At 41.0% G+C, this 12788-nt stretch overlaps 1 protein-coding gene and 1 pseudogene across 2 annotated transcripts; both read left to right on the top strand.

Moving 5' to 3' along the window:
- Positions 1–2619: 2619 nt before the first annotated feature.
- LOC146517371 (uncharacterized) lies at positions 2620–3557 on the top strand (annotated as a pseudogene). The gene is made up of 3 exons (XR_014874597.1): positions 2620–2674; positions 2903–3208; positions 3283–3557. The product of XR_014874597.1 is annotated as an uncharacterized LOC146517371 (transcript).
- Positions 3558–4163: 606 nt separating this feature from the next.
- Positions 4164–6471, top strand: LOC146517372 (cell adhesion molecule CEACAM6-like). The gene is made up of 2 exons (XM_085162417.1): positions 4164–4506; positions 6107–6471. Exons 1-2 carry the CDS (start codon positions 4374–4376, stop codon positions 6454–6456), a joined length of 483 nt encoding a protein of 160 aa, XP_085018543.1. The 5' UTR covers positions 4164–4373; the 3' UTR covers positions 6457–6471.
- The last annotated feature ends 6317 nt before the right edge of the window (positions 6472–12788 follow it).

Here is a 12788-nt window from a genome sequence, read left to right on the forward strand (position 1 = left end):
AAAAAAGTCATTCTGTCCCCCTCACCCTCCACTCTGCAGAGAAAGAGTGTTTAGTTTGACTGATGCATTACATTTTCTCTTTTTGTTCAAGCTCTTACTCTCATGGTCCTAGCTGTGTCTGAGGAGTGTGTGGGATGCCCCAGGGCTTGGCCATCACCATCACACCTGCATCCCATGCCAGGAGGACTATTTAACCCTGCGCTGAAGGATGCTCACGACAGTCTGTTAGTCACTCCTCAGTGGTAGCTACACTCCCTGCAACGCTTTTTCTATGTTTAAGTGTTACATGGACTGTGTTAATTCTGCCTCCGTGTGCCCTGGTTACTATCCAGCGTTTTGTGTCTGCCACCTGCCTGTCCTCCTGCCTGCTCGGATCTCTAAGTGCACCATCTGTCCTTCCACCCTTCCAAGCCCCACGGTCTGGCTCTGATTGTAAGCCAAATTACTATAGCCCTGTTTAGTTGTGCCCCTCAATCTCTCTGCTCACTAGTAATTTTCTCCCCTTTCTGTTGCAGCCTGCCAGGGTCCCGATTACTTCCCTGTGTAATTTGTCTTCCTGGTTTCCTTCAGTTCTGTGATTTTGCTTCCTTGGTTAGGTCACCTTTTATTAAAACAATAAAATCTGTACTTGCTCGTATTCAGTGTATTGAGTCTGCTTTTGGATCCCGCTTGTGTGCGCGAACTGCGGTTCATGACGCTTACTGTCAGCTTTACACAAAAACCAGGATCTGTGCTGTAAAAGGAAACGTTCATGGAATTGGAAAATACAATTAAATCAGAGAGCTCAAACACTAATTAAGGATATTTTAAATAACGTGTTCCCCATATCACATTGTTTTATATTTTGGAAAAGATAAGTTAAAAATCACAGCAGATAAATATCTACATCACTCCAACTGTGTGTGTGCATTGTAAACTGTCATACTCAGAAATCCTGAGCGGTTTAACACCTCCACAGCTTTCTGTTCGACAACTTTAATATAATTAATAAACTGAATATTTAATGCATTGACCTTAATTGAGGTCTATACAAATACAGGCCATTTACCATTTTAAGATCTGTCACTGAAGTGACAATGTAACCAATAACAAACAACCAGCTGTTAGTTTTTGATGCAGTTTATTATAAATTTATAATAACTGTCTCGTCTCCTCAGATGAACCTTGATGAAAATATTTCAGCTCAGTCAGCAGAGCAGGATGATCATCACTACAGCAGACTGCACTTCAGTGAAGACCACACAGCTGATCTCTACTCCACCATCGAGCCACTGTGTGCTCAATAAAGAAAAGCATGTTACCATGGTGATTTCACCTCCAGTGATATTACTCTACCATCACAACACAGACTCTGCAACTTCTAGATCTGTCAGTGGGTTACACTCACTTTATTGTAATATAAAATATAGTAAAAATAAACAGTTTATTTGAAACTGCAAAGCTTAAGTATAAATTCTTAAGCTTTTCAATTTAAAGATATTTGTCTGCTGTTTCTGTTCTGGTAACTTTTTGTCTGTATCACAAAATAACCACTAACAGCATCATCTGGCTCTGCTCTCACTGTCAGCACTGTCAGGTGTTTGATGAACATATAATGAAATAGGTCGTGTGTAGGAATGGGAATCAAGAATCCCATTTGTCCAATATCTTGGAACTGTTAGTCTGCCTGCCTGTCCTTCACACGTGTCAGTTCTTTCACTCTTGCTCCAATCAGCTGATTTCAGTTGGTGTGAGGAGGAAAATAGTGGATATGGAAAATATTTTTATTTTATTGCACAAATCTATGAGAGCTCGATGGTAAGGTGGAGACTGTTTCCAGACAGATACAATTGCATCATACTGCTAACACAACTTCGACTTTTTGCAAGCATCCTCACAGACACCATGCTAATGCTAAGCTAACAAGAACCCAGAGTGTTGTTAAAGCTGAGTAAATGCTGACCCCAATGAGCTGCTGCTGTACTTCAACAGGTAACAAACTGATGAGCAGTCACACTTTAGCCTCCGTTTCTACCTGTTCATGTTTTGACAGTACAGTCACTGTGATGATCGGTTTGAAGTGTCTTTGCTAAGAGAAAGATCATGTGTGTCCTCATTGGGTTTTTTTTTTATTTGTGTTGGTGTGTCGGGCTGTAACCTGTAGGTTTACACTGTTAAATGGTAATTATGCGACAGTGTGTTTCAGATCATTTTGCAGAGTAAAATGAAAGTAACATGGGTGAAGTTTGGTTCTGAGAGTCGGGGAGGAGTGTAGTGGTAGCAAGGCAATGTGAAGGGGACCAGATGGAAAAAAGACAACCACACGAGCCTTCAATAGTTTTCAAAGCTTTGAATATATTCTTTCTTTTTTCTTGTACAGAGGTTTTGTCATGCTCACCAGCAACACATCTAGAAATAACCACTCGAGCCTCTCAACAAACTCCTTTTTAAATAGATGCTGGTCATACTATCACCAATAAAATGCACGATGTGTGAAACCAAAGAATATGAACCAGCAGTCCCCCCTCACCCTTTGCTCAGACAAAGAGTGCTGCTTAGTTTGTCTGATGACTCACTTTGTCTTTTTTGGTTTGAGCTTTGACTGTCAGCTTTACACTCAAAGTCTGGACTAAAACAACAATGGAGTTGAGAGATGCTGGTCGTCTGCTTGTGGGTCTCATCTTTTACATTTCAGGTATCTGAAATTATTTATTATTATTTATTTATTATATATTATTTATTTATTAAATTATTATTTAGTTCTTATGTAAAAATCATTAGTTAATATTAACTTAAGTACAAAGATATTGTAAAACTTACAGATGAGAAAATTTAGCTTGGACTAGCTCCTAAGTGTGTGGTTAATAATAAAGACATATTAATAAGATAATAAATGTTGTTTTTTTAACTCCCTTTGTTAAAGGTGTTACTGGAGGAGAAACCAGGATCTGCGCTTTCAAAGGTTCATCAATGGATCTGCACTGCTCAGATCAACATCTGACTTCAAGCAGAAAATGGTTCACTATAGACTGGGATGGTTACAAGTATGTTCAGAGTGAGCTCTCTGTGGATGGACAACGTGTAACGTACAACATGTCTGAAGAGAAAAACCCAACTTTAACCATCAATGATCTAAGAGAGAGTGATGCAAACGCTTACTGCTGTATGACGACTACAGAAAGACCAGGACGCTGTTGGTACAAAAGAATTACTCTTCAAGTAGTTACAGGTACAGTGACTTTTACTCATTAATGACTTTCCAAATGACATCATTGTATAAGTTGTTATCCATCATCCTCTCAGAGCTGCAGGTAAAGGTGATTCCTGCCGCAGAGGGACAGACAGTAACACTGATGTGCAGCAGCAGCTGTCCTCTGACTGAAAAGCCTGCAGCCTACATCTGGTACAAGAACAGAGAGTTTCTCTATGAGGACTGGTCTCCCTGGTACCAAGAGCTGCTCAGCAGTGAGGAAGCAGTCACATAATCCTGTGCTGTCAAAGGCTACGAGGATCTCAGAGCTCCTGAAGTCTCTGTGGGTGAGTCATGATGCTCATTCTGTTACAAAACGTTAAGCAAACCCTTGTAAAAATAGTCTCAGTACAAATATTTAACCGCATGTCTTTTTGTCCAGATTCAATAACACAGACATGTTTCAGTGTGACTTATGCTTATGGAAACATGTCTTCGCACAATCAGACATTAGTGAATGAGCCGTGCTCTATCACATATCCCAGAGGTGAAATTTCCATAACCAAACCATACAAACACATCTTCACTTAACCTCTATTTTGTCATATTATGTCAAACGAACACTTATATGAATTTATTGAGCTGTATGTTTATATCAAATATAGTGACAAGCAGTGTGTTTATCCTTTTATAACAGAGGTTCATGTTCACAGAGCTTCTTCCACACCAGGGTTTGTCACACTGACCTGCATCACCAGCTGTAACCTGATTAACCATCAAACTGGCTGCATGTGGTATCACAACAAACAAAACTATTATGAGAATCAACATTATTCAGTTGACAACTCTTCAAGAGACACATTCTCTTGTGCAGTCAAAGGTCACAAACGTCTTCAATCCAAGGAAGTTTGTAAGTGTCAAAAATCTAATAATAAACTCAAGTGCTGAAACACAGACGAATCAAACAACGTTAAATCTTCCATCTATATTTCAGGTGTTCAGGACAAAAACTGCTGGAGAGTGAATTATGTCAGCAGGAGAATCTGTGCTCTGGAAGGATCTTCAGTCAACATCACAAGTGAATACTCACATCCTGATGACATGAAGCCAGAGTTTAAATGTTGGAGTAAAAAAATGGAGAAAAGATAAAGTGGAAGTTGAAGAGCTGATTGAGGCTGCAGGTCGTGTGGAGTATCAGGACAACATGAAGAACCAACACATCCTGACCATCAACAACCTGAAGAAGAATGACTCAGGAGGATACACATTCAGATTCAAGAGAGATCATAAAAGATGGACACAGTCTGATCTGCCTGGAGTCTTTTTGATTGTCACAGGTAGGGATGCACCGATACTGGTATCGGGTATCGGTGCCGATATTGTAAAATGTGTGTGTACTCATACTCGTAAAAGTTAACCGATACCATGAACCGATACTAACTTATTTCATTAATCAGAGGGTGGCTTGTCATTTCTGTTGTAGTTTTTTAGATTGGCCACTAGGGGGACATCCCGAGCTAAACAGGCACAGGGTTAGGCGAGTGAGACTGGCGGCTCTAGATAAAAAAGAGAAACTGGAGGCTGCTGTAGCTAGGCTAAGCAAAATGTCAGCAGTGTGGACCGGAACAGCCAACTTTAACTCAGGTTTTGGAAAAGCGATGAAAAATGTCAAGAGAAAATCCACAGGCAGTTTAAATAACAGAGGCTCTGACTCATTTTATCGCTCTGGATGACCAGACAATGCCGGCCGTGGAAAACATAGGATTGCACCGTCTTCTCAGCATACTCAGCTGCAATATGAAATTCCCAACCGCCCATACATCAGAGAGATAATGGTGCCAAAACTTTCTGAAGAGGTAAAGACAAGCAGTGTGTGTCAGTCCTCGGTTTAACGGCACAGTGGACTGATGATCCAAGGGCAATGCCAAATACTTTGTTCTTTTGTTTGTTTGTTTACATTATGGACACTCTGCAATAATTTAAAAGTTTATTTTATTCTCAAACCTAATTTGTATTTATTTTATTCGAAATAAAAGTGTTTATTTATTATTCTGAAAGCTCGAGACAGTGCCAATAGCTCAGTGATATTTTGTTAAATTACAATGTGGCGACTCAGCAATAATTTAACAGAAGTGCTTATTTTTAACTTGAAATTTTTTTGTGGTTATTTTTATTAAGATTTTATTTTTTATCAGCAGAGAATAAAATAAAACCTGTCTTCCAAATCATTGCATTTGTGTGTGTGTGTGTGTGTGTGTGTGTGTGGTAGAAGTATCGGTTTTTGTACTCTGTATCGGCAAGTACTCAGATCCAAGTATCGGTATCATATCGGTTTGTAAAAATTGGTATTGTTGCATCCCTAGTCACAGGTAAATCTAAACTCCTTATTCAACAGACTTTACTCATTAATGTCTGAATGGGAATGCTACAAAGCAAATCCTCATTACAAGAAAATTAGGATTTATCTATTGAAACTAAATTCACTTAAGTGTTTTGCAAATTTGCAGAGTATTGTATTAAAATGTGTTTTACTATTTTATAAGATGCATTCATGTGTCTGTTTTATTTTTTGCTTTGGTGTTCATGGATTTTATTTGAACAACCTAGATTCTGTTATTTTGTTTAAGCTACATTATATTTTATCATATGACATTTTGACATCCATGAGCATAAATTACTTTAAATAAGGTCAGAAAAAAAGAAACAAAAATACTATTTTTAAATTTGGAATAATAAAATTTCTGGCTAATGGAATCCTGTTTTTCTTTTCTTTATTTGCATGTACATTCACAAGAACTGCACTTCCAAACCATAAAGGTCTCATTTCAATTCCAAAATATTTTCATTTTGACAATTAAAAATCAGGGAAAACTGTGGTGGTGCAGAAATAAACGTTTGCACTAAAAATTAACACTTACCCTGATTTCTTGCTTTCAGAGCTGAGAGTGAAGATGAGTCCTTCTGCAGTGGTGACAGAGGGTCAGAGAGTCACACTGACCTGCAGTACCAGCTGTCCTCTGACTGACAACACAAACTACATTTGGTACTTGAACAGTCGACCTCTGACCCCGAGAGAGAACCAGAACAAACATCTGATCCTAGACCCAGTCAGCAGGGAGGATGCAGGAAGCTACTCCTGTGCTGTGAAAAGCAACAAAGATATCAGCTCTGCTCCAAAGACTCTCACTGTCCAAAGTATCACAGGAACATGGACACCAGCAGCTGCAGGAGTTTCTGCAGCTCTGCTTGTTTTAATACCTGTCATTGTCTGCTGGTGTGTTAGGTGAGCAATACGTTTATCTCATTCAGTTCAATAGTATTCATCTGATATATATATTTATTAGGGGTGCAACGATACACAAAATTCACGGATCGGTTCGATACTTTGGTGTCACGGTTTGATATTTTTTCGATACAAAAAAAAATGTTCATGCCTTTTTAATTTGTTATTTATTAAAATTATAAATATATATTTTAACTCAAACACACAGTTTTTAAATTTAATGTTGCTGAAACAACAAAGTAATAAAAAAATCTATCTGATCAAGAAATCACTCATCTTTGGAAAAGAGAGTTTATTACAGAGAAATGGCTCTTTCCAAAATAAAAGCTATACTATACGCTTCTTCTGGGCTATATTCTCAGCAGCATATTAAACATATCAGGTCCCCATAAGGAGAATCATGTGCTAACGGCTGTCTAAATGACTCGGGTAAAGTTTGTAGCATGCATGCTTGTTGTTTTTGTCTGCTTCCACTTGTCTTTGCACTAGGATGATGTCGGCGTAAATGTGCAGTCATATTCGTTGTGTTCCCACTAGTGCTGTCAGCGTTAATCTCGTTGAAATGACATTAACGCCACAACACGGCAAATCTCCGTTAACGAGCTACGGCGGATCACCCCGTGCGTGGGGCTGGACAGCGTCAACACGTTAACGAGCAAACTGCGCTAATGCACTACTTCCCACCAATGTAATTGAGCATTGCGTGGCACATCCCACATACTGTTTTACTTTTGTCCATGACGCGCTTACCTTCAGGGTCATATCTCACATGAAAACCAAAATAGTTCCAAATGCCACATCTGAATTAGGGTGGCGGAGGTTCAATTTGCCATGTTGCAATGAGAGCTTAACTTCTGTCTCGCTAGCTTGCCCTGCGCTCAGTGAATCTGCGTTCGACTACTCCGCCTAGGCTGCACTGTCGAGCGCAGATCCACTGAGCGCTCAACACAGACAGCATCGTCAGAAGGAAAGTTGATAAAATAAATTAAAAATTTTGTATTGTTCGATACATATGCGTACCGAACCGAAAGCACTGTATCGAACGTTTCAATATCGATACAATATCGTTGCACCCCTAATATATAGGGGGGTATATATATATATATATATATATATATATATATGTGTGTGTGTGTGTGTACGTATATATTTGCTCTTTTTTTACAAATCAGAAAAAAGAGGATTTCAAACCAGCCTTCAAGAAGTGCAACACTTCGCAACAAACAGCAGGTATAAAATAAGAAACAAAAAACATTCTCTTGCAATAACAGCTGAATTTGTTTTTTTAAATGCCCCTTGAACACCTTGTTTTTCTTCACATTAATCCATTCCTCCGTATCTCAAAAGCATGTTTTTTTTTAGCCACTGCACTGTTCTCTTTCATCTGAATTATAACCTCTTTATGTAAATGTATAAAATGTGAAGTTATTTGTTACTTGTCTCCACAGATTTATCCTGATTTCATTGGTAAAAACGTTCCAGCTAAATCGGAAGAGCATTACTATGTCGGGCTGCGTTGCAGTTTGAAAAACACAATTGACCCCTACTCAATCATTGAGTTATCGCCTACTAAGTAAATACACATTTTATTTTTGCTATAATCGTCATATTCAAACTATGATTTGAAATCTCTTGTTGATTTGGAAATTATTTCTTTTCTTTCTTTTTTTTTAATTAGAATGACAACGGCTTCCAGTCACTTTCCAAGAAGTAAAACATCAGACAATAAAGAGCAGGTAGAGGACAGAATTCAGATATAAACATGGTGTTTTCTTCATATGTATCATCAATTAGTCTCCATTTATCCATCCATCCATCCATCCATCTTCTTCCACTTATCCGGGATCTTACACCTCACCCAGGAGAGGCCCAGGAGGTATCCTTACCAGATGCCTGAACCACCTCCACTTGTTCCTTTCGATGTGGAGGAGCAGCAGATCTGCTCTGAACCCCTCTCAAATGGCTGAACTTGTCATCCTATCTCTAAGAGAGAGGCCAGCCACCCTTCAGAGGAAACTCATTTCTGCTGCTTGTACCCGCGATCTTGTTCTTTCGGTCACTACCCACAGCTTGTGACCATAGGTGAAGGTAGGGACGTAGATCGACCGGTAAATTGAGAGCTTCGCTTTTACAGTCAGCTCTGTCTTCACCACGACAAAAAGGTACAGTGTCCACATCACTGCAGCCAGCACTAATCTGTCTGTCAATCTCTCGCTCCCTTCTCCCATCATTTGTTAACAAAACCCAGAGAGACTTAAACTCCTCCACTTGGGGCAGGAACTCGTCACTGACCAGGAGTGGGCTCTCCACCCTTTTCTGGCTGAGGACCATAACCTCAGGTTTGGAGGTATTGATATTCATTCGCACCACTTCACACTTGGCTGTGCATTGTTCTGGTGCAAGCTGGAGGCCATCACCCGATTAAGCCAACAGAAGCACATCATTTGCAAAAAGCAGAGATGAGATTCTTAGACCACCCAAGTAAAAGCCTTCCCTCACTTGGCTACGCCAAAAAATTCTGTCCATAAAAATTACAAACAGAATTGGTGACGAAGGGCAAGTCCGACTTATTGCCGACTATGCAGACCAAGCTCTTGCAATGGTTTTATAAGAATCAAATGGCACGTAGCAATGGGCCAGACACCCCATACTCTGGAAGCACCTCCCATGGAACACTCCAAGGGACACGGTCGAATGGCTTCTCCAAGTCCACGAAGCACATGTACACTGGTTGGGCAAACCTCCACGCATCCTCAAGTATCCTTGAGAGGATAAAGAACCGGTCCAGTGTCCCTCTGCCAGGATCTGCCAGTGTCCAGAAACCAGATTGTTCCTCCTCTATCTTAGGTTTAAATAACAGACAGACTCTCCTTTCCAGCACCTTGGCATAGACTTTCCCAGGGAGGCTGAGGAGTGTGATCCCCCTATAGTTGGAACACACTACAGTCCCCCTTCTTAAAGATGGGAACCACCATCCCGGTCTGCGGTCTGCCAACTTAGAAGTATCTCCCCTGATCTCCCAGCGACATTGTAGAGGCATGTCAACCAAGATAGCCCTAGAACATCTATGGCCTTCAGGAACAGTGCAATCCTCATCCACCCCAGGGGCTCTGCACCAAGGAGTTGTTTAATTGTCTCAGTTTAGAGAAAGTGTGTGATTGGATGAATATGGCATGTCATCCGGGAGAGTAGAAAAAAGGGCTATCAGTCCATTCACTGTCTGAACAGAGTTTTGTCATGTTACTTTTGCACTATTATGTTCCGGGACATGTTGTTATTACATGGCTTGATTAAGGTACACATTAGGCTGACATCTGGGGCCAGAGTTAAAACTGTTTTGGGCCAGCACAGGGACAGCAGTGTGTCTGCAACTTTGGCTGCACACGACTTACATATGGCCCAGATCAGGTTTGCCAGAAGTAATCCACACATGGGCCAGCACAGGACCACCAGTGTGCCTGCAACTGGCCTTGTGCTGGCCCATGAGTGGGCCACCTCTGGCAAACCCGATCTGGGCCACCAAAGGGCCGTCATTCTTTGAGGTATGTGGGCCATGTTTAAGCACATTGTGTGGGCCAGATCCAGGCCATACCAATTTTGCTACGTGGGAGGTAGAGCACCGCTTTCCCCTTCTGAAAGGGGAATATCTTCCAGGCAGACTGAAAGTCTTTTTCCATGGCCTCTCCGAACTACTCCCACACTCGAGTTTTTGCTTTAGCCATTGCCCAGCCACATTCCACTTGGCCTGTCAGTTGTTACCACCATGACAGGCACCAAGCACCGGCTTCGGCAATGGAGGTGGTGAACATGGTCCATTCAGACTAGTGATGTGTCGGTCACGAACGAAACGGCTCTTAGAGCCGACTCTTTGAAGTGAACGACGCGATCTGGCTCCTTATTGGGAGCGGTGGGTTGTTGTTGTTTTTTTTTCTTTCTCTCACCCTCTCTCTCACACTTTTTTTCCGCTTCGCTCCGCACACAAGCCTTGTGCTTTGCGCTGGAAAGGGGGGGGGGGGGGGGGGGGGAGTAGTTACACTCGCAGTAGCACAGGAACAGAGCAGGAGGGAAATAGAGAGAAAGAGAGCCAGGGACAACAACGTCACATTAGAAAGGTATAGTAATCATCCACAACTATTTTCAGTTGCGGATGATAAAGGATTCAGAAAGTTTATTCATGCAGGTCCATATGACAGAGGATGTGCATCTTCTTTTTGTTTTCATATTATAATTTATATTTAATTGTGTTGTGGTTTGCAGTGTTTTGTGTTGTTTCACTGTGAATTTGTTAAAAAGGAAAAAGCTGAAGATTTAAATAGTTAAAAGTTGAAAATAGTTGCTTTTTGTATTATATGATTTATTTATTACATTTTATGTGGAGTGAATAAATAAAAGTATATTTACGGTGGTGGCCGCTAGAGACAAAGCACGTACAAACTCCAAAACACGTAAAAACTCCGAAACACGTACAAACCCCGAAGCACGTACAAACAACAAAACACAAGCTCCAGGATGCTAGGCGCAGTGTTGAGGTTTTGTTACCTAGTGGCTACACAAGCCATGAAGTACCAACAACTGGATTTGGTGTGTGGTAGTAACAGGTAGATGAACATTTATTTAAATTATTTGAATATATATGAGCGTTTGTGTATAAATACACAAACAATACACATATGCCTTCAATTGTGTAATATAAGTGATCTAGGTAGCTCTGTTTTGGAAGTTCAGTTAACGCTAGAAATGTGTTTTGGAGTTTGTACGTGCTTTTTGGAGTTTGTAGGAGAGGAGAAAAATGACCTATAACCCAGTATGTTGTTTGTCTTCCTCCTCAGGTGAACCCTGGTCCCATATATGAAAACATCTCAACCCGTTATAGCAGATTGCACCTACCTATGTCCAACACAACTGATCTCTGCTCCAATATTGACGCACTTCCTGCTTACTAAAGTAACTTTGTTACCATAGTGATTTAAAGGGCCTTTTTTCTCTGATAGGTTTAGTGACTGAACTAACTTCAGCATCACAGCAAGGACACCACATTTGGTGGATCTGCCAGTGGTTTTCATACTCTGCAATACAAATTACAGAATAAATTAATCTTGAACTTTTCAGTTATAAAATGTATGTTATTAAAACATGTCACAACTGAAAGATGGCAGAAAATAACAGCTTGTGTTTGAGTGACATTTTCTTAACATAGAACATAATAAATGTTGTTACTGTTCAAATTAAGCCATGTGGTTTCATATGTATTCTACTTCAAACAAGTACTGGTATGTGGTTTGTCTCTAAACCTGAGCTCAGATAAACATCGTGGAAAACTTCTAGAGAGTAACTTCTACACATTACCACACGTTGAGCAGATTTACAAAATTAGGAAATTGCTGCGGTACTTTGTGTGAGACATACATTAAGACAAACACTTAAATAAAAATAAAAAGTGCTAAGCAGATTGATATATAGATGAACACAGGTGATGATCAGTGCAAAGATGCAACAGGTGCAGAGAACACAATACAGGGTCATGTGTTTGAATCAGAGCATGTGGTGGGAACAGTCTTATAGTTATTGTTCATGAGTCCAACAGCAGAGGGGAAGAAACTGTTCTTATGGCGAGAGGTTTTGGTCCAAATGGACCGAAGCCTGCTGCCTGAGGGAAGCAGGTCAAACAGACTGTGTCCAAGGTGAGAAGGGTCAGTTGTGCGCCCCAGTGTCCTGGAGGTGTACAGGTCCTGCAGAGATGGGAGTCTGCAGCAAATCACCTTGTCAGCAGAGCGCACAACATGCTGCAGTCTCTGTTTTTCCCTGGTGGTGGCTCCAGCATACCACACCACAATGGAGGAGGTGAGGATGGACTCGATGATTGCAGTGTAGAATTGCGTCATCGTCCGTGTTGGCAGGTTGAATTTCTTCAGCTGACTCAGGAAGTACACCAGGTTGTTACGCCTGCACCATGACACCAGACATTCAGCCTCCATCCTGTAGGCAGACTCACCCCGTCCGAGATGAGTCCGATAACGGTCATCTGCAAACTTAATTATCTTGACAGAGTGGTGGTTGGAGGTACAGCAGTTGGTGTTTAGGGAGAAGAGCAGAGGAAAAAGAACACCACCCTGAGGGGAGCCGGTGCTGATTGTCTGTGACTCAGAGACATTCTTCCCTAGTCTCATATGTTGCTTCCTGTCTGTCAGGAAGTCAATGTCCCAACGGCAGACGGGACTGACTTGCATGGTATGACCTGCTTGTCCAGGTCAATAAAAAAAAAAAATTGTGGATGGTGCTCTTCTTTGTCCCAACAGCAAGCAGATAGAATTGCGTAGTGGAGTTGATGGCATCAAC

The sequence above is a fragment of the Neolamprologus multifasciatus genome, chromosome 6 (assembly GCF_963576455.1).
Source record: "Neolamprologus multifasciatus chromosome 6, fNeoMul1.2, whole genome shotgun sequence".
Lineage (NCBI taxonomy): Eukaryota > Metazoa > Chordata > Actinopteri > Cichliformes > Cichlidae > Neolamprologus > Neolamprologus multifasciatus.

Excerpts from the sequence above, each read along its gene's own strand:
- LOC146517372 (XM_085162417.1), top strand. The coding sequence starts at position 4,374 with ATGAAGAACCAACACATCCTGACCATCAACAACCTGAAGAAGAATGAC. Across the intron at positions 4,507-6,106 it reads AGTCTTTTTGATTGTCACAG|AGCTGAGAGTGAAGATGAGT; the intron begins GTAGGGATGCAC and ends TCTTGCTTTCAG.